General features: G+C 43.8%; 2 protein-coding genes across 7 annotated transcripts in view; one reads left to right on the top strand and one right to left on the bottom strand.

Moving 5' to 3' along the window:
• TFPT (TCF3 fusion partner) overlaps positions 1 to 19287 on the bottom strand; it is a 536610-nt gene that overhangs the window by 186507 nt on the left and 330816 nt on the right. Inside the window, exon 1 of one of the 2 annotated variants that reach the window (XM_078655010.1) lies at positions 10567 to 10817. The exons of the other annotated variant lie outside the window; for it this stretch is intronic. Coding sequence (XP_078511136.1) covers positions 10567 to 10624 — 58 coding nt within the window. The 5' untranslated portion in view covers positions 10625 to 10817. Of the gene's footprint in view, positions 1 to 10566; positions 10818 to 19287 lie in introns of those variants that run through there. 2 annotated transcript variants of the gene reach the window in all.
• Positions 11199 to 19287, top strand: part of PRPF31 (pre-mRNA processing factor 31) — a 205509-nt gene continuing 197420 nt past the window's right edge. For 2 of the 5 annotated variants that reach the window (XM_078655006.1, XM_078655008.1), the window contains exons 1-3: positions 11232 to 11345; positions 16195 to 16422; positions 18432 to 18487. The gene's annotated coding sequence lies outside the window, so the exon portion shown is untranslated. Of the gene's footprint in view, positions 11346 to 16194; positions 16423 to 18431; positions 18488 to 19287 lie in introns of all 5 variants that reach the window. The other 3 variants (XM_078655005.1, XM_078655009.1, XM_078655007.1) reach the window with 2 other exon arrangements.

Below are 19287 nucleotides of genomic sequence, written 5' to 3'. Positions count from 1 at the left end.
CCTCATTGGTCTGGGCATGTATCCCGCAATCTGACATAGAGGTCCAGAATTCATGTAGACAGCCACACTGGTCTTCCGCTTCTCTGTTACCGTTCTTTCAAGATCAGCTAATTCATACAGGGCCTGGTTAAACTGTTCTTTAATTAATGTTAAGCTGCGTCTAAGGGTCCGTAAATGCCTGCTGTAAACAGACCGAATGCAGGTTAGATTCCACACTGGCAAGCCTGAGGATCTCAAAGCCTCTGTCGGAGCTAAGGCAATCCTTGATAATATCCCTAGTAAGGCTCGCCTCCTTATTTTTCCTGATGGACAGCCCCAATAAGGGTAGCCGGGTTCTAATGCAGTCTTCTATGTACAAAATGCCCAATACTATGTGACAGATTAGATGGGGGGACGAAATGGGTGCCATTAAAACCCTCCTGCAAAACATATTGTTTTCAATTCGCACAGTATTATATTTACAGTTGCCCCACATTACGGCCCCATATGTTGCAGTGGGTACGCATTGTGTTTTATAGATTTGTAGTAGGGGTTACATAGCGCCCGCTCCTCTGGGCTGAGGTAAGCTAACTAAAGTGCCAATTGCCTTTGAGAATTTAACCCTGCAATGCGTGATATGTGGTGCCCAGGATCCCGTGGCAACAAATGTTAGGGCCAGGTATGAAAAATTGCTAGTGCAATTTACGGCGCTATTGCCCATTAACCCCTTGCATGCTGATGACGGCCCCCGTCCGTCATGCATCACAGTGCTCGCGTGCTGATGACGGCTGGGGGCCGTCATGAACCCGCCCACTCTTCAAAATGGTTGCACAGGCGCAGAATCGCTGCCGCGCCCAAGGGGTTAAAAATGTTGACATACAACATTTCTTGGGGCCGCAGGCCATAATGTAAGATTTCGTAAAATTGGTTTGCAGATCAAGCGCGGCATTAGAATCTACAAAACCTTGAATTAAAAGGCACCTGGCCCTGGGTGCACAAGACACCAGGACAGCGTCGTCCACGTACAAAAGAGAGGATAGTATAGAACCTTTAATTTTAGGGACATCAGATGTAATGTTCCTAAAAAAATGGGTGGAGGTTATTAATGTATAAAATAAACAAAAGTGGTGACAGGATGCACCTTTGTCTGACACCACAGAAATCAACCATGTCAGGGGTTACCTCCCCAGTTGTGGATATTCTGTCCCTAGCCCTCATATCTTTATGCACGTACGAAAGAAAGAACACTAATGCTTCGTCCAAACCCTGCGAAACAAGAGGTGACCACAGCATTGAGTGATAAACGCAATCAAACGCTGAGGTAAAGTCCATAAAAGCCAAATACAGGGGGGATTGTTTCGCAATAGTGCATTTCCCAATGATAAGGAACAGGATTAAAAAAAAAAATCATCATTCCGACTCGGATCTTAAAACCATACTGACATGGATACAAGACAGACTTTTCCAGAGCCCATTCTCTTATTCTTTTATAGAGCACTGTCCTGAGGATTTTTACTGTGGTGTTTATCATTGAAATGTGTCAGTAGCAGTTAGGCTTCGAAAGGTACTCCTTTTTAGGTCTCGCTAGAGCCAGCGCATGCGCTGGTCTGGCGAGACATTTAGTAAGCTGGTTTTTTAAAGTGCTGCCGAAGGCAGTCACCAGATTGCTCTTACGCGCACACGCGTGTGCGCGCCTCACTACGCCTCTCCAATGTTCTGTTGCTTGTTTAACTTGCAGCGCGAGGTGCGCGCTTGTCTTTTCTTGTTTTACTTTTGCTGGCGCGCGCACACCACTCATTTTGAGCAGCCAGCATATTACTTAAGCATTGTGTAGCAAAAATAATCTGATGAGCAGGACGAACGAAATAACATTTTGAATTTTCACAAAATATATACTGGTTTATATTCACTTATATTTGTATTTTTCGTACATCGTATTCCTAATTTTCGCACTAAATGTACATTGGATTCTGAAATAACAGTTATATGCACGTAGGCATAACGTGGCCGCCATCTTAAGGGAAACTAGGCGAGCGCACCAGTTGTTGGCCGCCTCCCACCCTCCTCCGCCCCTACATAATGAATCCTGGCTCCCGTCCGCGCAGCGGGCGGGCGTGACGAAGGCGCGCCAAAGGCAAGCCCGTCTGCGCCCGTCCGCACCAAGATCGCGACAGGCGCAGGCCGGTCTGGATTGACTCTCCCAATACAAACTTACCAGTCAAGTGACCTTATTAAACTCAATGGTTTATCCAACTGTCCTTGTGGTGTACCCACGACTTGTATAAGGGGCCCTTTCTCCTGCAGGACATGCAAATGGACCACCCCATGGTCCCCATTTGAGCCTCGCCACTTTTTAGATTCCTCTCCTGATGGTAATTCCACCTTTAAAGGAGGGCTGATTGACGCGCGCTCGATGTTCCGCCACAGCCAAGATATCCATGACCTTATTCTGGATTTGAATTTTGACTTCCTTTTCATAACGGAGACCTGGATAAACGAAACTAGTAACCCAGACTTGGCAATCGCACTCCCTCCCGATTTCTCCATTTACAGATAGACAGAAGGGAAGATGTGGAGGAGTGGCTATAGTCTTTAGAAGCGCCCTGAAGTGCCATACCTTTAACATTGATTCCCTTAAGGGTGTGGAAGGGATCGGGTTTTCTTTTTTACTAAACGCGTCCACCTCCTTCTCGGGAGGCCTTGTATATTGCCACCCTGGCACTGCAACTACGTTTTTGGATTCCTTGGGAGATTCCATCGGACAGTTATTGCTCCACTACCCGCACTTTACATTGTTGGGGGATTTCAACCTGAAACTGGAATCTAAAATCTATGCGCCAGCTCTTAATTTTCACCAGACCCTTGAAATCTTTGGTCTATACCAAAACGTTTTTGCAGGCGACCCATAGTGCTGGACACACTCTTGATGGGGTGTGTTCCAACTTTGTCTCACTAGAGACTCAGGCCCCCATTCCGCAAATCTGGACAGACCACAGTCTTATCCCTTTTAACATCGGTTTGCCCCACACTTTGAAAATTGCAAAATTAAGCAAACAACCTCCCACCCATCTTAACTGGGTGGCGGTGGGGGATAGTCTCCAGTCTAAACCCATTACTCAATCACAAGTCCCCAATATGTCGGGTGATGTAACTCATGACTCTAAACTCTTCCATATTTGGATGGACCAAGTCATCAAAGAACGGGCTCCACTCAAACGTTCTTTTGGGAAGGAGAAAAGGGGAGACAAATGCTCCGTGGTATTCCCAAGCTTTGGTCGAAAAACACTTACTTTGCAGGAAAAGTGAACGTAAATGGAGAAAAACGTACGACATTACTGCTAAAACCCTTTACGTGCAACAAAGGAAACAATACCTTTCCAGTATCAAAACTGCGAAGAAGGACTACTACATGAAAGCCATTAAAGAAGCCCAATTGAAGCAAAAAAGTTTTTTCCATAGTTAAAGCTTTCATGCACCCTAAAGCCCTTCAGCCCGAAATCCCACCGTCCTTAAGCCTTTGTAATCAAATTGCGGATTACTTTGAAGAGAACATTGAATTGATACAGAGGAATTTCCCGGACTCCCTTTCTTCCCCCAAGTTGGGTGACCCCGATACGCTAGATATCAAGGGCCATACTTTCAGTGCTTTTGAACCTGTCTCTCTGCTTAAAACTCGGGAAGCCATTCTAGCCTGCAAATCTGGAGCCCTGTCGGACTCCTGCCCCCACGGATACTCCATCAGAGTATTGACGTAATCAATCCCATTATCAATGGGATCGTCAATGCATCACTCAGCACAGGTAAGGTCCCGCTAGACTGGAAAAAGGCTATAGTGAAACCACTCATGAAAAAACCCAATAAATCCCCTACCGATTTATCCAATCTACATCCAATATCCCTTCTCCCAGTGCTGGGTAAAATAACTGAGCAGATGGTACATCAAGTGCTTAAAAATTATGTCCAAACACATAATTTTCTCCATCCTCAACAATCAGGTTTCCGCTCCAAGCATTCTACGGAAACAGCCCTTACGGAGCTCACAGACTCCATAACATTTTTGCTGGACGAAGGGAAAGGTGCCGTACTCATCCTGTTAGATTTAACCGCGGCATTTGATACCATCTCCCACGTAATACTGATTAACAGGTTGAGAGACATAGGTATCAGTGATATGGCTCTAGCTTGGATAATTTCCTTCCTGTCAGATAGATAACAAACTACTGCCCTTGGACCCTTTCTCTCTAAGGAAAAAAAAAGTAACATCTGGAGTCCCGCAAGGCTCCATTTTGATTCTTTTATTATTTAATGTTTATATGATCCCCCTTATTTCCATAATCGAGTCATACGGCATACTTGTCACATCTTACGCTGACGACACGCAATTGATTGTTCCATTAGATAAGAACTCTACCGTGGCGGAACAAAATCTAAAGAACTGCCTGACAGACGTCTTCCATTGGATGGAAAAGAATCACTTAAAATGCAATACCAACAAGACAGAGATTCTACCGTTAGGGAAGAATGTCCCCTTTTGCCCAAGCAAGTGGTGGCCAGTGGACTCCGCTGCTCCGCCCCACTCAGTGGAATCAGCAAGAAACTTGGGGGTCTTATTCGACTCCGCACTTTCTTTCGACCAGCACGTGAGAAACGTGGCAGGAAGCTGTTTTAGCACTATCAAATCCTTAAAGAAATTTTTTGATTTTCTCCCTATTGATGCAAGGAAGGCGGTGGCAATGGCCCTTATTCTTTTCCGCTTAGATTATTGTAACGGCCTAATGGCCGGGGGAAAAAAGGCCACGCTAAAAAAACTGCAGAGTGTACAACACGCTGCAGCTCAACTGGTTTTGAAACTACCAAGGAAATCCTCTGTATCAGCTGCCCTCAAGCAATTGCATTGGTTGCCTTTACATAAGAGGATCTTATTTAAAATCATGGTGACTGCCTATCGAGCCCTTAACAACATAGGCCCAAAGTACCTCTCCAAGCAGTTTACCCGCTACAATCCCTTAAGAAAGCTGAGGTCATCGGGGGGTAATCTGATTAACATCCCCAGATTCCACTATAAATGAAGGGGGAGAAGACCCTGACCGTCTTGGCCTCTGAGGCCTGGAATGCTATTCCCATACACCTCAGACTCCTGGACCAAGAGACCATCTTTAGGAAGCAATTAAAGACCTGGATTTTTAATTTACCAGATGCCTCTGCAATGGCCGCCATTTAGATTCCCAAATGTACTGTTTTTCACTCTTTCAGCGCCAGGATGCCCCTTTCGGAGCGACAGCTGAGCTTTACAAATATGGAATTACATTACATCGTATCTCACGTTGTCCTTCTGTATGTTGACATCGCACTGCTGAAAGATGGCCACTTTATAACGAAAGTGCGATGCTGAGATTCACAGTTGTTGGCTGCGAGAGAGGACTTTCAGTATTTCGTATCTGAAAATCGAGCAGCCATGATGGAATTGTGGTACTAGGGGTGGAGTATAACTCATAACGTGGACATTATAACAAACTGCGTAATTTCTAAATGTAAGCATTTTCAACAGAACATCTTTTTTTTGTATTTCACAAACCAAGGTATTTTGCTAACCACATTTGAAGAGACCGGAGTAATTTAGTAGTAATTGACAGCGGCACTAGAAATGTTTGAGGTACATATTTTGTATTTAACTCTTGGATGAGATGCTTGTACTAACAATGTGAAGATTTAAGAAGCCTCATAGTTGTTTGACACTGCAAAACAACTAATTTAATGTCAACGTATTACAATCAAGTCTTTGATATAAAACAACTAAAGAGGCAGTAATGTCTGGAGGGATAGAGAGCAGGATAGTGTGTCTGTGTGTCAGAGAGAGCCGGATACCACGCTCCACAGTAACACACTACTGTGCTAGTCAGTAGGCTGTCCGCCTGATGACCTGCGGTGGAAGAGGTCGGATGTGGCTGGATGTGCCTGAATGCAGCAACATGCTTCAGCGGGTACCCTGTGAGGTGCAGTTGTGAAATTAAACCTCTGCTTAGTTAAAAACAGACAGAGGTCTCCGGTTTATTGCTTCTGCATTCACCGGAAACATGTCATAACAAGCTCTCTGCATACTCATCCACCTATCAACCATGGAACAAACTCAATTTTGAACACTTAGAAACACAATTAAGGGGAGAGGAGTTGACTTAACGGCTAGGGCAGTCGACCTCGAATCTGGGGAACTGGATTCGAGTCTCAGCAATGATGCTGAACATCCTGTGATTCTGGGCAAATCACTTACTCTCCCCGTGCCTAACAAAAATGTATGTGTCCTCATGTAATGCAACTGGTGCTATGTAAAGCGCCCAGATACCAGATTCGGGTCAAGTTTGCACTATATAAAACTCTGTAAAATATATATATTTTTTTTTAACTAATATCCAACACAGACCTAGACACAATAAATTCTGTTAAAAAACTACATGAGTAGCTGCAGGAAGCTTTTGATACAGAACTCAAAGAGATAAAACAGCAAATTAGAAAGCCGCAACGCACCTGGCTCAAAGCAATCATTCAGCAATCAAGAAACTTTAACTACTGAATCAGCAATCAAAAAAGGTTTTTAAAAATCCTCTTATTAGACAGAATTCCAAATGCTAAATGTGCAAATAAATGTTGTTATAGAATTATCACTGAATTTTGTAAACCTAAAACATAGAAGGAACTCATCCCATTACTCAAAAATTCACGGACAAACTTGCAAATCATTACACAACCAAAGCAGACATATTGGACTCCTATTTTAAACAAAGGAAAACCACCAGCACCAGCCCCTTTCCAAAACAAACTCCAAGAGTAGGCTAACCCAGCCTCTGCATTCCTTCACACAAATATCACAAGTGAATTTATGGGTCTGGTCAAAGCAAGCAGTCCTGCCAGAAGCCCTTCAGACCCTTGTCCACCACAAACCTTTAAGAACATTCTTCTAACTACCTCTGCTGCCACACCAGTAAGAATCATCAATAATTCCTTAAGTACAGGAATCTTTCCAGAAGACCTATAAAGGCTTAGATATGCCCCTTATTCAAGAAAACTAAACTGGACCCGCTTGGCCCTGACAACTACAGAAAAATTACATAAGGACCTTTCCTGGGCAAACTGATAGAAAGAGCAGCATTTGCATAGAGGTCATAATTCATTGAGGATAACTCAATACTTTCAAAAAGGATTCCATCCATGAAGAGGCACAGAATCCCTACCCTTATTGCAATCTGGGATGACCTCAAGAACACCGTAGACCAGAATGGGGTTGCTGCACTACTTCTCTTGGACCTCTCGGCTGCCTTTAACACAGTTGACCAGGACACTCTAATACAAATATTCTATGAAGCCAGTATAGAAGCGACTGCTCAACTGGATCACGTCCTACCTACCTTCTAAACAGAACAAATGTCATCCATCGTCCCCCTTTCTCATCCAAACCATACTTCACAAAAGCAGGGGTCCCTCAAGACTCTATCATCTCACCCATGCTTTTCAACATCCACATGAAGTAATTACCGGCAATAATCAATGAATTTCACCTCACATGCTATAACTATGCAGATGACCCACAAGTACTCCTTAAACTGGGAAGCCCCAAAGACATTGGAAACTCTCAAATGTTCACTTGCCTCAGAGCTGTTGATCAGTCGATGACATGGAGCCATATCAAACTGAATGCTTCCAAAAATGAAATACTCACATGTGACAAATGGAAAAACTATGGCTCACTAGCGCCTGGCCTGAAGATCTGGGAACATATCCTAAAGTACCTAAGGACGTAAGAAACCTTGGAATTACCATGGACTCAAAGTTATCAAGGAATGGACAGGTGGACAAATTAGCAAGATCAAGTTTCATTACAATGAAAACTCTGCAACGCATCATCCCCATCTGGGATTTCCACACAAAGTCCAGGTTACTATCTCTCTTTCTCTCTTGTACTGTCTAAACTGGTTTACGACATAGGCCTCTACTAAGGATCATCTTTATCAACTATGAAAAGACTACAACAGATTCAGATCTCTAATGCCAGACTACTCCTACATGTAAAGCCACAAGACCACACATCCCCTACATTGAAAGCCCTACATTGGTTACCAGTTGCCAGAACATCCCCTTTCAAGCTGCGTTGTATCACCCGCAAAGCAATACATGGAACAGGGCCTCTTTTCATCAGGAATAAAATCCCCAAATACAATCAACAAAAGGAACCTCTGCCTCAGATAGGCACCTTGCCTCAAAACCCACCATAGAAAAAAAAAACCATAGGAGGCACATCCTTTGTTCAAGCAGCTAAACCATGGAATTCATTACCACCAAGCATACGATCCACAGATAACTATCTAATCTTCAGAAACCTACTCAAGAGTTATCTCTTCCCTACATAACCAACATACTCAAACACATACAACATATCCCTGTGTATATAGGCATTTAATTTGATTACATGTATGTATCTAGATATGTGTATTTCTTAGTATAAATATTTATAATAATTATGTTTATAAATATATAGATATTCTGTAGGTCTGCTTAACAAATGTACATATTACTTATGGTTATATTATTCAATGCTTAACATGTATATAGGTCACTGCATAGGTTTCATATACGTTTTTTGATTAGATACTTATGGTTCTCTGTTTATCTATGTATCACAAAAGGTCATTTCCAGCATAACTATTTATCTACATTTGCTTTAAAATTTAATTATTGAGAAGAAAAAATACAAATAAATTAGCTTAAAGTACAGTAACACTTGAAAGTCTAAGTTTATTAAATGCAACGTAAACTTTGATATAATACCTTCCATGTACTTATATATTTATTACTTTGCTCCTACTGTTAAAAAAACATTTGTCTCTCCAATGCACTACCCTGTTTCACCCTGTTTTTCACCCAATACCTCTCTCAGTATACCTCCACTCTTTGACTCATCCCAAACCTCATTCTACTACTATGCTATCCAAAATAACTCATTCTACTACTATGATCTCCAAAATAACTCTTTCTAGAATCTTCCCTCCTCTATCCCTCCATGCATCACCCCAAACCTCATTTTACTTCTAAAATCTTAAAAACACTTTTTAAATTCTTCCCTCATGCATCCCTTCTTCGACTCATCTGAGACCACATTTTACTACTATGATTTCCCAATAAACACTTTCTACACACTACCCTCTTTTATCCCTCCATTATAGTGGTGTCCGTCTCATCTCAGTTTGAAAATGATGCCAACGATTTCTGTAGTTGTATGGCTGCAGTGGCAAGCTGGATGAAGAAGAACTGTCTTAAACTGAATTCGGATAAAACGGAGGTATTGCTCTTTGGCAACGAGAGACCTCCTTCTGGAATGCATCCTGGTGGCCCCAGGAGCTGGGAGACCTGCCCAAGCCAGTTCTGAAGGCTAAAAATTGGGAGTCATCTTTGACATCAAACTATGTTTTGATGCTTAGATCAATGCAGTTACCTCGGGAGGCTACTTTATGCTACAGGTCATCAAAAAAACCCTCCCTTTCATTCTAATCGACCTTCAGAAGACCGTATTGCTGGCTGGTTATAGGATCCAAGCTGGACTACTGCAATGCCCCCTATCTTGGAACGTCAAAATACGTGGTAAAAAATTTGCAGTCTCTCCAGAATGCGGTGCCAGAACCCTTCTGAATATCCCCAAGTTTAAACCAGTTTCTCATCTATTACACGGCCTTCATTGGTTACCGGTGGAGACGAGACTCTCATTTAAAACTCTGTGCCTAATGCACAAAGCTCTCCAAGGTACTGGCCCCCTCTATTTCCAGGAGCGATTTTCCTGGTATGCCCCCATAGAACACTCAGATCTAGTTCAGCGCATAAGGTCCTGATTCCCAGAGTTAAACGAGTAAACTGGGGCGGAACTCTGACCTTCCAGGAAGGAAAGTTATGGAACTCTCTATTGCCCTTCGATCCCAACACAGCTTGCAGCTATTCAGGAAGCAGCTTAACCACTTCCGTGCTGATGACGGAACAGCTCCGTCATCAGCCGAGGTAGCGCTGTGCTGATGACGGAGCGGTTCCGTCATGGCCCGCTCGAGGCGCCTGCACAGCGCTGATTTCGCGCCTGCGCGGCGCGTTCTATTGAGCGGGCGGGGCCATGACGGAACCGCTCCGTCATGAGCACAGCTCAACCGAGGCTGGTGACGGAACGGTTCTGTCACCAGCATGGGCGCGCCGCGCGCAACCCCCCCGCCCGCGAAGGTGTTAAGAGGTGGCTTTTTCCACCGGTAAATAACATAGTCACTCAGACCTAACTCAGTTATTCGCCTTCCTCAGTCCCTGATTCGCCTAGCGTTAAAACACCTTTGGGTATTGCGTGCTCTATAAAACTATTTTAATTCATTCATTCCCCTTTTTACGGCAAATGACAGACTCGCATGTTCACTACTCAAATTAATTCATATTTTCATATTACAATTCACCCCCAGTCCTTTTAGATTCCAGAGTAGCGTGCTACTCACCGAAAGGCGATTCGACCCCTCCTCATGGATAGTAATCGCTATATAAACACAATTACTTATGGGGTTTTGGTACATCACCTACCTGTACTGCCTCCAAGATGATCTTCAACTCCCCACTCGCTATGGCTCTTAGGACCCATACATTCTCCATAAATAGGCTCAAGCAGCCTTTAAAAAATCCGGAAAGGTTTTCATCATTTGTAACCCTCCAGGTTTACAATTTAAACCAATCGCGGTCTAAATCACGCAGATCACTTTTTTCAGTTTCAGAGGCTTACAAAGTACTTCCAGTTTGTAGCACCCGTCCTGTCATAGAAACAGAAAACAGCGTGCGAGCGATTTGGCCATGGAAAAGAAAAGAGGACAAAGGTGAGTGTATCTTGATTAAGAGAATCGAGTGGCCATCTTTAAAGATCCAAGTTTAACGATGATCCAGAGTAATTAAAGAGGATAACGAAAATATAGAACATAAAAATAAGCAATATGTGTTTTAAATTAGAACTATTGAGCATACTTTTAGTTTAAACGTTTCTATGTGAAGGTTTTTACCTTACAGTTCTAAGTTTTACATATTGGTTTGATGACTACTTAAGTCATCCTGCACTAATGGAGCAAATGTCTTTTTAAACGCTCATTTTCAGCGAGGCCCATTTTTACGACATGCCAGAATACAAGAAAGTCTGCCAATAGCAGCCATGCTCTCAAGTGTGAGTTAAACGTATTTAATTTTGCCAATGAGAACGAAAGCTTCCATTTATAGGAAGTAACGTCATACGTGCGTGCTGCTGCAGGTTCCACAGTGTAGTAGAGTTGGTTACGGTACCCGGCAGGGAAGGAAGTGTTGATTTCGGCGCTGAATTGGTAAGGCAGCCTGCTGGATGGTGGGTGTACATACGCTTTTAAAAGTGGGCAATGTTACTTAATTAGACCCCGTTTCAGCGTGAAAAACGGCTAAGACTGCCACGCGGTAGTTTCGACCATTGTTAGGTTAATGTTAACTTTATGTGACTTGTGAGCTAGCCTGTTTTTTAAAATAGATTTTAGCACGCAGTGTGCTGTCTGTTCATTGAAAGGCGAAGGCTTGTATGCATAACGTGACGAGAGCTCGAAAGCATTTTGAAGTACTTTGAACCATACCAATAAGTTTGTTGGTTCGCACAGTCAAGATACTTGCTTTTCTACTCTTTGTTCTTCACGTAAAAGTTGTGCATGGCACGTAATGTCTTTTCAATTGAACACACCAATGCGTGTGCATAATGATACCAATAAAATGTTATTACAGACGCGAACAGTGGTATTGTTTTGCCACATAATATGACTAAATTCTATGTCCGGACCGGAGGCTCCGATTATGCTTCTCATTTTCTTAACTGAAAATTCTCAGTAGCCAATCCGATAAAGTAAAACAAAATTACACACTACAATACCCATAAACACTAGTGGGTATCACATGACAACCATAGCGTAGACCCCTATATAAGGAGCATAAGAGAATACCACATTCTCTTTGCTACTCCGTAGCCAGTTAAGTGCATTAACTTTATTGTCTTAACCCCTTCGATGCTGGTGACGGAACCGTTCCGTCATCAGTTACGGCTGAGCTGTGCTGATGATGGAACGGTTCCGTCACGACCGCGCCCTGTTCTGGAATGTCCAGCACAGGGCGCGGCTAACGCGCCGCACGGAAGCGGTTAAACTTGTAATTTGTGGTTCTTTAAGCTTATGCCTAGACGCTTTGTGCGCTTGTATTGCTTGGTATTACCTGTGCTTTTGTTCTACATTGTGCCTGTTGATGGTTCCTGTTCGCGCTGAGGTTGTATTTGCATTGTGAGCGCTTTAATTGCTGCTTCGGCTCTGTTTTCATATTGTGCAGTTAACACGCTCATTCTGTTTCTGTTGCTAGTCTACATCATGCGCTTCTTGTTAACATTCCGGCCGCTTTTTCTGTGCTCGCACGGCTTGGGGAGCGCTTATTGCCTCCCGGGCGCTGTGTGCCTTGTTCTCATTAGTGGAGCGGGAGACGTGGGTGAGGACGTGCGTTCTTCCAACGCGGAGCCCTCTTTCTGGCTCGGGTGACAGATCATTCCGTGCAAGCTCAGTGGCCATTTTGTACCCGGGTTCGATTTCTGTTTGTTTACCGAGTTTTTAAAGGAGTTTTGACGGACACTCCGGAAATGGATCCCTCCATGCTCACCTATCTGAAGAAATACACGAAAGATCCTAAGAAAGGAATCGATCATGCATGAAGAAATACACGAAAGATCCTAAGAAAGGAATCGATCATGCATGGAGATCCTGTCAGGATAAAAATTACTACATTTGACTGGTCCTCTAACCAAAATTTTGGACTTGGGTTTCAAATCTAAAACTTCAGGGTAAATTATAAATCCTTACGGTCTGATCGGATGGGCTCAGCGAGCCATCTGTCAAATGAGCAATGCCAACTGTGCCATGTCCTGTGAGCGTCGTCGCTCTATTCTTTTGAAGCTTGACCCCAAGTTAGCAGTTATCTACCTCTGAGTCAGGCACTTTGGCACAGGGTCTTCTGTTCGGTCAACCGTTTCTGAAAGAGCTGACTAAGTTTGTCGCTACTTTCAGTGGCCTTGACAAGGTGCAGGGTTCCTTAAAGCGGGCTTTTCGTCCATTTTTTGGCCAGGTCGGACGACATCGGGGGCGGTCGTTCAGCCGAGGGGCCGAACCCAGTATTTTCTCAACAATTGGCAAAAGATCTCACAAGATGTGTGGATCCTGGATTCTGTGCAGGGGTACAAAATAGTTATTTCATTCCCCCTCTCAGACTGTCCCTCCTCGTCTGATGCTTTTTTCCCTTAAAGATCAAGTGTTCATTTCCAGCGAGATCGAGTCTCTGCTTCAGAAAGGGGCCATAGTGCAGACGTCTCGTCATCCTCCGGGCTTTGTCAGCAACGTCTTCCTAGTTCAGAAGAAGGGGGGTGGATCCAGGCTTGTTTTAAATCTCAAGGAGTTCAATGGATGGGTTGTATATTGTCACTTCAAGATGGAGGGGATCCATCTTCTTCGTGATCTTCTTCTTCAGGAAGGGACTGGATGGTCCGCCTAGATCTGAAAGATGCCTATCTGTCAGTGCCCATTTACAGACCTCATCGTCATTTTCTTCAATTCCAATGGCAGGGAATCTGGTACGAGTACGAAGTTCTTCCTTTCGGCCTCTCGTCAGCACCTTGGTGCTTCACGAAACTTCTGAGGCCTGTGGTCGAAATTCTTCGAGCCCGAGGCGTTCACCTCATAATTTATCTGGATGACATTCTCATCATGGGTCAGTGTCCTCGCCTAGTAATGCAGCATCTTGCTTGGACCATAGATCTGTTGCAGAATCTGGGATTCTTGGTCAACCCTCAGAAATCAGTGTTGATTCCATCTGTCTGTCAAGGTCCTGGGGTTTCTAGTCAACTCCCTCAGTTGTCAACTCCTCTTGCCCAATCAGAAGATCAGATCTATCAAGAGAGAGTTGAGATTGATTTTTCACAAGCAGATTGGGTCCTTGAGGTCTGTAGCCCGGATCGCCGGTTTGTTAGCTTCCTTTATCCAAGCGATCTTCCCGGGTCCCCTTCATTACCGAGCACTTCAACGGCTCAAGATACGCCATCTCCAGAAAGGCCTCAAGTATTCCGATCAGATTCCTCTCGCAGAGGAGGCGAGGTGGGAGATGTTGTGGTGGCTAGAGCATTTGGAGTCGTGGAACGGCCGAGCCCTATTCGGTACAACTCCGGAAGTGGTGATCAAATCCGATGCCAGTCGGTGGGATTGGGGAGCCCGTTGCGGTCAAGTGTCCAGGGGCGGCCGTTGGTCTCCGGAGGAATTGAATCTTCACATCAATTGCCTGGAACTTCTGGCGGGTTCCTTTGCGATTCGCTGCCTCTTGCCCGTCAGACGAATTGTTGCATTCTTCTCCGCATGGACAAAGTGTCAGCCGTTCGTTATTTGAAAAAGTTGGGCGGGACACGTACCCGACTTCTAGCGGAGATTGCCAAAGATTTTTGGCACTTTTGCCTTCAGAACAAACTGTTTGTAATGTGGGAGTATCTTCCAAGGTGCAGCAACCAGGTTGCAGATTGAAATTCCCAACATCTCTGGGATTTCAGCGATTGGAGGCTTCACCCTCGAGTGTTCCGATTGTTGAACCTGATGTGATGCCCTTGTTAGATCGATCAGTTTGCCTACAGATTCCAGTATTCTTCAGCTGGCGTCCGGATCCGGAGGCTCTGGCCACGGATGCTTTTCTGCAGGTGTGGCCTCCAGCTCTGTTATGAGTTCCCTCTGTTTATAATGAATCCCAGGGTCCTGGCCTGGACCAAATGTTATCAATCGGACTTGATTCTGATCACTCCTCTTTGGAGGGCTCAAGCTTGGTTCCCAGTACTTCTGGAAATGTAATGTGCGATTCCGATCCTTCTTCCCCAGCGGTGGAATCTGTTGTTAGACCCTCTCAAATCCCTGCATCCATTGATAACATCAGGCCAACTCATGCTGGTCGCTTGGCGATTTTCGGGGATCGCTGGAAAGTCCCAGGCCTTTTGCGAGACAGTACCAGATTTATCAACGAGGCTTGGTTGGCCAACACACACAAGCGTTATGCTGCAGCCTAGAAACGATGGTGTGATTGGTGCTCTCAATGGGAGGTGGATCCCACTACAGTTGATGTCTCCTTAGTAGTGAACTTTCTTGCATCCATAGCTGCTTCGGGCCTTGCCTAACGCACTGTCAATTTCCGGTCGGCCATCTCGGCGGGTCACGTGGCGATTGATGGCAAACCGATTGGTAGACAGCCGTTATTGTGTAAATTACTCTGAGGTATCCGGTTGGTAAAACCAACCTGTTTTAAGTATTATGAGCTTTGGGATGTCTCCATTGTCTTACATTTCTTGGACTCCTGACCAGCCTATCGATTTTTGTCTCGTAAACCACTTTCTGCCAAGCTAGCTATGTTGCTTTGTCTAGTCTCCTGCAAACGCGTTTCCGATGTCCGCGCTCTAGATCTAGCAGGTCGCAGATTCTCTCCAGAGGGCGTTACTTTTTTGGTCACCAGACGCACTAAATGTAACCCCACTTCTGTCACTTATCTTGCGTTTCCTGACTATCCAAATTTGTGTGTGGTACAATGTATCCGGGATTATGAGGTGAGTACTGCAGGCTTTTGCTAGGATATGGGGGTTAATTGTTCATCGCTTTGCAGAAAACCTTTCGCCCAGTGACCCCAGCTACCTTAGCAAGATGGGTGCGTTGGCTCATGGGCGAAGCTGGTATTGATGTTTCCAGATTTGGTGATCATTCTGCTCGTGGTGCTATGGCATCCAAGGCTTTTTCTGTGGGAGTCAGTTCATTGGTCATTATGAATGCAGCTGACTGGTCCTCTGACTCTACATTTTAAAACTTTTTATTATGAACCTATTGTAAATGTTGCATCTGTGGTGGTGGCGCAGCTTTAAACAAGCATAATCATAGCCTCTGGTCCTGACATAGAGTACAAAATTTGCGACAGTACGTATCAAGAATTTTCAATTCTATTAAGGACACGGAGGCGAGGATTATCCCACCCATATTTCAGTATTGTAATTTCTGATTTGAATTATTTGTATACTGCAATGTATGCCTATGCTGTTTTTGCCCTTCCCCTAATGATATGTCACTCTTCCTGGGAGTGTGGTATTACGGCTTTGTCTTTCAATTTCAGGTTCTGATCTCAAGTAAAGTTTGCTGATTCTCACCTTTTGAAGGAGTTCTTTGAGGTCTCTCCATGAGGAAGCTGTTCCGTTGAAGCTGACTTCAAGTCTATCGTTTGCTGCCCGTTGGCCTGCGGATTTCATTCCGAAGAATTGGTTCCTCTTTCAAGCTTTGCCAGATATCAGACTGTGTATTCTTGGACTTAACTGTTTGTTTTCACACAAAGAAAGAGGATGTGGTATTCTCTTATGCTCCTTATATAGGGGTCTACTCTATGGTTGTCATGTGATACCCACTAGGGTTTATGGGTATTGTAGTGTGTAGTTTTTGTTTTACTTTATTTGATTGGCTGCTGAGAATTTTCAGTAAAGAAAATGAGAAGCATAATCCTCGCCTCCGTATCCTTAATAGAATTGAAAATTCTTGTCTTATGTTTGCAAATTATGAATTCCTATCCAGCTCAACGGGGCTCGGGGAATTTACCTTTGAAGGAATATAAGTTTGACTTGGCCCTGCCAGGTTTAGGCCGAGAAGAGAACATGCATAGGTTTTCAACAGGTATAAACCCTAATGAGTTATTTATTGGTGCTGGAAATCACCAAATGTAGGATGTTGTCTGCAGACATGTCACGATCCCATTGAACTGCCCAGATGTGAACTTGAGACCTACACATTACAAGCAGCATTGTGCAGGAGTCATTACGGTTGCTACTAACATGCAAGACTGTTAATACGTTTTTATATAAACAAGTGCATAAGGGCTTGTATGCACATACGTGGTATGTTATCAGTGTCTTTTATAGCGCGCTATTCACCCTGAATAGAATCCTTTTGTGAGTAGGGCACAGTAGACGTGTTTATTTATTTTTTATTTTTTAACAGCGGTTCTGTCCTTGGAGCAGCAGAGCAGTGAAGTTCATGATTCCTTTTAAACCTAAGTGCATGGGGAGATGAGGGAAACTTGGTAGGGAGGCTCCAGGGCTAGGAATGGGTACAGGGTTTCCTAATGGCTCCCAAAAGGGCACTACTGACCTTATAGAGCTAGCTCTGTTGATGGATGAGGCCAAAGCAACAAGGCATCTGCTAGTCTTATGCTTCATAGACTATAGCGCAGACTTTGATCACGTAGACTGAGCTAAACTATGGTAAAAATTGGAAAAGTGGGGGATACCGAAAGCCCTCCTAAACCAGTTAATATTGCTACACACTGACACTTGGGTCAAGATTAAGCTGGGACGCACCTCTTAAGGAGAATCAACCCTAGGTGGCAAAGTTGTACCCACCCGAGTGATACTATGTCTGTTACTCTATACATGTTTGTTTAGGATGGAAACCCTCACCCACCTTAAGGTGACATGCTTCATTGTAGGGTTCCACCTCACACTACTAGGAAAATCATATGGTGGGGGCTAAAACATTCCTGAGGAGGAAGGAGCTCTTTGAATGAGTGCTCCTTATGCAGGCTTAAAGGTGTAAATGTTGGTGCAGAATGTAAGAATAAGGGAATGTAAGATAAAACTACCTCTTGAGATCCAAATCAAATTTATGTCCCCGAGTGATGGGATTAAAAATGAGAGGGCCAATCTTAAACACAATTGTAGAAGAGGGGTCAACATGTTTCTACCTGTTAGTTACCCTTGAGCAAGTGTGGAGACCTTAGTCAGGACCTATTTTTAGTCACTTAGCTAACAAATATTGGTGAAGATTATAAACCAGAGAAAAAGTACAATTAAATGGTCCTGAAACTGTGAGCAGGAATCCTTTTGTTGTCTTAACCTGAAAAAATATCAACAAATGTCAGATTGGCCACTAGGTCAGTGTGGGAGCAGAATGTCGAATTTTCCCAACGCCCAGATTATTCACTTGGTAGACAATTTGATCCAAGGGGGGAAAGGAGAATGGGATTGAAAAAAGAGACAGACGAATTCTCCTGTCACCTCGTCTACTTCTGTCGTTGTAACCTTGCTGGGTCTTGGAAGGCCACTTCAGAAGATTTTCTATTTGCAAAAATACATTTATTGATGATCATATTATGCTTCACTGTACTCTTCTATTTGTTTACAGTCTAAACCTTTACAGTGCTAGCTTTCGGCTGAGCGCTCCTCTTTCTTCTATTATGTACTCAATTTTTCTATGTTAACAATTTTTTTTTTTGTTGTAGATCGTATTATTTAATAACTTTCATTTGTTATAATATTCTCAAGATTACTTAAAAAAAAAGTCTTAAACATTTCTTTTCTTAAACAGGTACTTGCGTGACAAAGAGATAAAGTGAAGAGCAGCTGGCACGCTCGAGAGTTCAGGTAAGAATGTTGCTTCTTCTTTCTAACTGCCAACTGCCGCCTCAATCGAAAATTTCTTAGGAAAGGTATCCCTTATAATCTGTTCCTTTTTTAACCTTTACATAGCACTGCAGGAACACGCTGAGAATTAAACCGGTTTTCCACGATAATGTGAAGTTGGCCTGGTATATGCTGTCCACTAGTTATAGTGGGCACCCTGTACCAGTCTAAACAACGCTTATTGATGATTAGGTTAAAGACCACCTTTATTGAAAGCTATCCTAGTGGTAGCAGCCTTCAGGCTAAGTCTTGAAGGAAAGTAAAGCTGCTCGTTTTACCAGTCTATAACCTTTTGAATGAACAAATTAAAGGAGAACCACACAAGGTATATATAAAATGTTTATTACTAAACACTCTACTAACCTCTTTATGAGAAATGGAGAACAAGGCACACAATATTACAGTACTAGAACGACCGTAAATAGCACAATACACAGTGGGCCCCAGGGGGAGACCAAACCATATATTAAAGTGGTATAACCACCACGACTTGACTAGACACAGTGCCTAGAGCACGTAGAATCGCCTGGACCCCAAGGAACCACCCAAGGTAGTGACACAGGAAACCCACGAGGGACACGTGCAGTGTGAGAACACAGCCGCAAACTCCGTACAATCCTATGGGAAAGTCGCGGTTGGAATTTCAAAGATTAAGGAAACTTAGACAAACCCTTTTAAACTTAGACAGTTCTAAGGCCAGCACCCATGTGAGCACCGGCGTACTCGTGTTACCTAACCCAGGGAAGCCGGGTGCAATGGTG

The sequence above is a fragment of the Lissotriton helveticus genome, chromosome 7 (genome assembly GCF_964261635.1).
Source record: "Lissotriton helveticus chromosome 7, aLisHel1.1, whole genome shotgun sequence".
Taxonomy (NCBI): Eukaryota; Metazoa; Chordata; class Amphibia; order Caudata; family Salamandridae; genus Lissotriton; species Lissotriton helveticus.
The sequence above is the reverse complement of the archived record's forward strand: the minus strand, read 5'-3'. Positions and strand labels throughout refer to the sequence as shown.